A 5893-nucleotide genomic window follows, 5' to 3' on the forward strand; every position below is an offset into this window, starting at 1 on the left:
ACAACTTGAAGTAAGATGTTAGAAACTTCCAAATGACACATGGAAGCTGGCCATCCCTCCCAGCGTTGGCCACCACCAGTGTAAAATCGCTGTACAGTGTAACAACTTGAACTAATAGCTCATAATAATATCCAATTGATGCAATTCACCTCTCCAACCTGCTGTTAACCCATGGGGTCAAATTGATGCAATTCAGCTATCCAATCTCCTGTCAAAATCTCAACATGACACCTCCAAAGATCTCAGATAATTGCTCTTAACATATTCTTAGTGTGTTTGAATCCTTCCATCTACTAAGGGCAATCAGAGATGATCGTGGCCTTCACATGTCAAATTTGGAGTAAATTCACAGAGGTAAATTTGGAGTAAATTCACAGAGGTAAAGTGCCAGCAACATTGACAGGGACATTAAGGTGGAAAATAATGGAGTGAGACAATCAGTCAGATCGCAATTGTGCTACGGACCCACTCCGCTTTCTAAGCAAGGCAGGGAGGATTGGCATTAACTTTGTGCTGTTGATTGATTTCCCATCAACCCATGATATGCTGGCTCTAATTTGAAGGGGATGATTTGGTAGATCAAACCCCATACAAGCTATTCAGAACAAATGTTTGAGGGGAACCTATAAGAAAAATATTGCTTGAAACAGAGATGAATTGGGTTGATCCATGATGGATTCTGAATTGGGTTCTTCAGGTTTGTTCTCATGGGCTATTCAGCATAAAGAAGATGAACAGTCATGTACCTCTCCTCCGCTATGGCGTCCTGGATCAAGTTCTTATCCCATGTCTACACCCACAGCATATTCATATCCATACCCCATGTCAGCCAGGGCAGAGGAGATTGCCAAAGGCAGACAGGAGCTCATGAAAATGGTTGAAGGAATGCCTGAATCAGCTTATGAATTGTCTCTGAGTGATCTGGTGGAGCAGAAGGCTGCCATGCAGAAGAGATCAAACGAGGAAGTCCAAACAGAAACACATAAAGCAGAGGAGAGGAGTTCAGGAAAGCAGGACAAGAGGAAGACAAGTGGAAGCTATATAAATGGGTCAAGTAAGAGTAAGGGAGAAAATACTAAACCGTTTCTTCTCAATATATTTATTCCCAGAAGCTTGACACACCGATTTCATTCCACCTCTAGGCCAATACCCACAAGTTGTTCTCAGGCGAAGAGCCATGATTCAGAGAAAGGATCAGGGAATACATATCCTGTTGCAAATCTGTATAAGATAAAGGCGTCTTATTCTCCTACTGGTTCTTCAATTGGCTTCTCCAAGGTGTCTCCTAAACCATTTTCTGCCCGGGATGGTCAGTCTTATCAGGTTCTCCCAGCTTCTGCCACACATACTGGTTATAACTTTGGCCTTTGGAAATTGAGCATGAGTCGATGCTCATTCTGTTGCGGGTACACTTTCTTCTCCAAGACTACTTGCCAGGTGTTCCTTCTGAGCTTCTCTTCACCCTACTTCTGAATTTTCAATTTCTGGCCATTGAATAGATTTTATTTTAATTATGAACTTGCGAAGCCCAGGGTTCAAACTTAACTCCATGCTTAATAACCACCCATGGCTTAAGAAGTCCGCACCAGTCACAAATTCCGAACATCACAATCTGTCTGCTTACAGTTTCTCTCATAACGGCCCCAGTTTCTTGAGATGCTATCTTTTACTCATAAAATGTTCGAACAGAAGATTATAACTTTTGGGGAGGTAGCACCTTCATTAAGAACTGATTCTTTTATTAAACCTGTCATTAAGCAGTGGAAAGATAGAACCTAAAATTTCTGCTTTAGATGTTTCTGCCCACGTCAGTCTGGTTGTCGAGTGTGAATTTCATCCATGCTTTTTGTTGAAGTTTTATCAGATTTTATCTCTTTACGATCATGTTTTATCCATGTTGGTTGAACATCAGAACAGTTTTTGGCATGGAAGTAAACTTTGACAAAGCAACCCCTGAGTCATCCTGAAGTCAAGGTCTTTCTGCATATACATCAAAAAAATGTTAGGCCATGCTAGTGGAAAGTTGGAAACTACTAATTAACTACTGTCTGTTTTTCTTTTCTTTTCCTTTTCTTATCACGAGAATCGATAATTAACTTACTGTCATTTTTCTTTCTTTCTATTTCTATTTCTTTCTTTTTCCTTTTTCGGTATTAGGAGAATTCCTAAACTTGCTGCCTGTCACTGAGGAGGCCCAGGGTCAAATCCGAGGGACTGACCCTGAGCCTAATGCATTATGCAACTGCCCACAGGCACGCTAAGTGCGTTAATTGAGTTTCAAACCTGGACGGGGCCTCATTATTGGTCGGCAAAAGCTTTAGCTTTCCAATAAGGGTTGTCCAGTGTTTGGCCTAGCTCAATGGGTTAATTAACTATTGTTTGTTTTTTTTTTTAATTACATGGTGAATCGGTAACTGCCAGTCCTAATCTATGGGACACCCAGGATCAATCCTCGTAGCTGCCTCATAACACCAGGAGTACATCCAACCACCTGCAAGTCAGATATACTAAGATCCTATGATTTTAGCAAGAGCAGACTCACGTGCCACCAAGACGGGATTGGGGAATCCACCCCTTTAGCTTCCACCACAGCAGGTCAGTGTACTCAATGAGATTTGAACTTCGGTCTCCCAGGCTTCGCCCAAATAGACTTACCATCAAACCACACATCACTGTACACTATTGTCTGTTACTTGAAACATTTTATGAAACACTAAAGCCCCTGGCCGATTGGATTGCTCTAACAATGAGCCACTTGCCCTTTCACAAGGTCAGTTAACTGAGTTTCGAACCTGGGCTGGGCCTCAATATTGGTCAGCAAATACTTTCCAATGCAGGTCATCCACCATTTGGCCTAGCACAATAGGTTAATTAACTATTGTCTGTTACTTGAAACATTTTCGAAACTTCAAATCCCTGGCTGGTTGGATTGCTCAAACACTGAGCCACTTGCCCCTTCATGAGGGACACCCTTAACGGTTCAGCCTAGAAGTGTGTATTCCTATTTCCAACACCCTCGTTAGGCCACACTTTGGCTAAGGTCTCCTAGCCAACCTCAAGCAAAACTAGTTCTATACCCATCTTGAAAAGTATTCATACTAAGATTTGAACCCCAGATTTGCCATTGGCCAGTTTGCTGCTGTACTACTGAGCTACATGCCCCTTCATTGTGGGCATCATTAATGGTTCGACCTAGATGTACGGATTGCTATCTTCAACGAAGAAAACACCTAATTTGGAAGCAAAGCATCAAAATTGAACGAAAGAGAATGTACAATGAACAAAGTTTTTATGCCAAAAATCTACCATATTCAAAAGTTGTCAGGTTTGACTTCTAGGTCATTTATATATATTTTAATCATTGCTTTATGTTTAATTGAGTATAATTGCAGCCCAATTCGTTTCATATTTAATCATCTCTGAATTAGGCTTGTGCTCATGCTCCTAAGTCATGACTTCTGGACCTGTGTGTGGAAGTGCGTTGTTCTGTTTCCAAAGGTTTTGAAAGTGGGCATTTCTAAAATCCCCGTTTCCAAATGTTGTCCTTACCTAAGACTTCAAAAAAATATTGTGCTCTTTGGTTGAATCTATTTTTTTTTTTTGCATATTAAGACTGGGAAACTAAAAGGAAAAAGTGGTTCCATTTAAAGATATGTGCAACCTAAATGATCCAAATTCTTTTTATTACACTCCATACGAAATAGTCTATTTCGTTGCAGCATTCCAAGTCCCTTAGTATTCAATTAGAACTCCATAAAATCAAGATAGTCATCCATATTCAAAGGCTTCTGCTTTTCTTTGCGCTATCTTCTAATAAGGAACTTTATTTCCTAGTAATTCAACTACTAAAGGTAACGACAGACTATAAGTTCAACTCGCAATCCAAATCATGCATTGTCGTTGCTTCTCTACTGAAATGAAAAGCATCTTTGCTCTTTCAATCAGCTTTGTAAAATGGGTTTTTATAGACTCAATGATTATATTTGCTGGTTTTAGCTGATGTAAGGGTGCATCATGAAGATCCTCGAGTCATGGTTATTAATATAAAACCTTGAGGAGAAAGCTGGGACAAACCTTGTGTTGAGATTTACTCTAACCTCCCTGGTAATTTATTGACTGGCATTGCCAATGCATCTGAATATCTATCAAATGATGCATGTGCTTGGTAAGTTGTCTAACTGGCTTGTTGATGTCTTCTTCAACATGCCAATTTTTGGTACTGATTGGGAGTGGGACATTGATGGTGTGCATGTTCTAAAATTATTTAGTTTTTAGATGTTGATCAAGTTGTCACATTGAGTTGTATATGGATGCAGGGATGTGGGAAAGCCTACTGTAAAAATTGTAACAAGGTGCATACTGAAGATACGGCAGAGGGGCAAAAGTGTCGTAATAACTGCAGTGATCAGTCCCATGTAGACAAGTATCTAGGAGCTTTGCATATTCTATATTAAATGAAAATCTGTGGCTTATTTAAATATTTTTTGTATCTTGATGGATAACCCTAAATTGCAGGTATTACAAAGGGCAGCCAAAAATATGCTTGCCTTTCTTAGCCATTAACAGAGAAAAATCCCAAAGAATGTCAGGATCTCCCCTCGGAGATCATGAGAGACATGTCGAACATATTTGCTAGATTTGATTCTGTAGAAATAGCAATCCTGATCTTCATTCGAGAAGGTCAATGTCCATTGTTCTTTTAAAATCTAGTTCACCTATTTCATGTTTAATTAGGATCATCCCTGCATGTAGTGGGTGCTAGCCCGAGGCAATTTCTGCCATTGGAGGACTCAGACGGACTATATTTGTGTAAATGTTCTTTTCATTTTTGAAGGAAATGTCAACAACAGCATTGTACCATGGTTGTAGGTTGGACAGTGTTCCAATGTTTGAACTTCATGGTGGTAATTCTTTAGCAGTATAATCTACTTTGGGTGTCCACTATTGAAAAGAAAGCACATCAGTTTTGCTTTGGGTATCCACTATTGAAAAGAAAGCATATCAGTTTTGCTTCAGACTACTTCTATTGCAGGATAACTGGATTGGATTTATCCAGTCCTTACAGCTTTTGTATATGTAACTACAAGTTTCCAAATGAGGTGTTTAACCATATGGCAGATGCTAGCATTAACTTGTGTTAGTATTGTAAGGATAAGTGAATAAATCTAGTGTACTTTTTATTGACATCCAAGAACTGTAGTATTGCAACTTGCATGGAAATTTTAGCATGGAATAAACAAGCAAGGTAATCTAATGCGTGTTAAGATCACTAAGAGTCCAGAAACAACATTTGCTTCTAGATGGTATATTTTAGAGTAACTCTGGGTTGTGGGATAAATAACTATTGTTGATGAAAGATTAGTATTGAAGCAAAACCACACTTGTTGTTGGAGGCATCAGTATTTATCAGCATCAGCATATTTGTAACAAGTTCTTCTATTTAATACACAGAATGGTTGAAGCAAGAAATACTAGATATTAAACACACCCAAATGCAAGCTTCCAGTTGTTTTGTTGATCAACTTGCACATATCTTTTTCCATGTCCATGGCTATTACTTTATCCACTGTAGGACGTTATGACCTCTGGAACTGAGCTGAACAAGTATCATTATGACCTCTGGAACTGAGCTGAACAATATACATACTTGTAATATTGTTTAAGTATCTCATAATAGTATAACCTGTCTAGATCCATCTTAACTTTAGATATATGCATCAAAATTTTCTGCATCTTAAGAGTAGATAGGAGTTAAGATGGATCCGCTGGTTTAACTCCCCCTTTAAATATGCTATATTCAACATGAATACCATGGGCAATACCATGGGTTCTCATAAACATGGAGGTCAAAAACCATAACTTGACCAAGTCAAGCTTACCTTAACTACCCAAC

At 39.1% G+C, this 5893-nt stretch overlaps 1 protein-coding gene across 1 annotated transcript; it reads left to right on the plus strand.

The window, feature by feature from the left end:
* The first annotated feature begins 457 nt into the window (after positions 1 to 457).
* Positions 458 to 5184, plus strand: LOC149165039 (uncharacterized). Its single transcript, XM_089432224.1, has 3 exons — positions 458 to 1437; positions 4317 to 4423; positions 4516 to 5184. Exons 1-3 carry the CDS (start codon positions 670 to 672, stop codon positions 4634 to 4636), a joined length of 996 nt encoding a protein of 331 aa, XP_089288350.1. The 5' UTR covers positions 458 to 669; the 3' UTR covers positions 4637 to 5184.
* Positions 5185 to 5893: the final 709 nt, after the last annotated feature.

The sequence above is a fragment of the Pinus tabuliformis genome, chromosome 5_1 (genome assembly GCF_031772625.1).
Source record: "Pinus tabuliformis cultivar Carrire ecotype Pingquan chromosome 5_1, CPIR1, whole genome shotgun sequence".
Lineage (NCBI taxonomy): Eukaryota > Viridiplantae > Streptophyta > Pinopsida > Pinales > Pinaceae > Pinus > Pinus tabuliformis.

Coding starts and splice junctions, on each gene's coding strand:
- LOC149165039 (XM_089432224.1), top strand. CDS start 670: ATGATGGATTCTGAATTGGGTTCTTCAGGTTTGTTCTCATGGGCTATT. Junction 1,438..4,316: donor TCTCCAAGACTACTTGCCAG/GTGTTCCTTCTG, acceptor ATATGGATGCAG/GGATGTGGGAAAGCCTACTG. Junction 4,424..4,515: donor GATCAGTCCCATGTAGACAA/GTATCTAGGAGC, acceptor CCTAAATTGCAG/GTATTACAAAGGGCAGCCAA.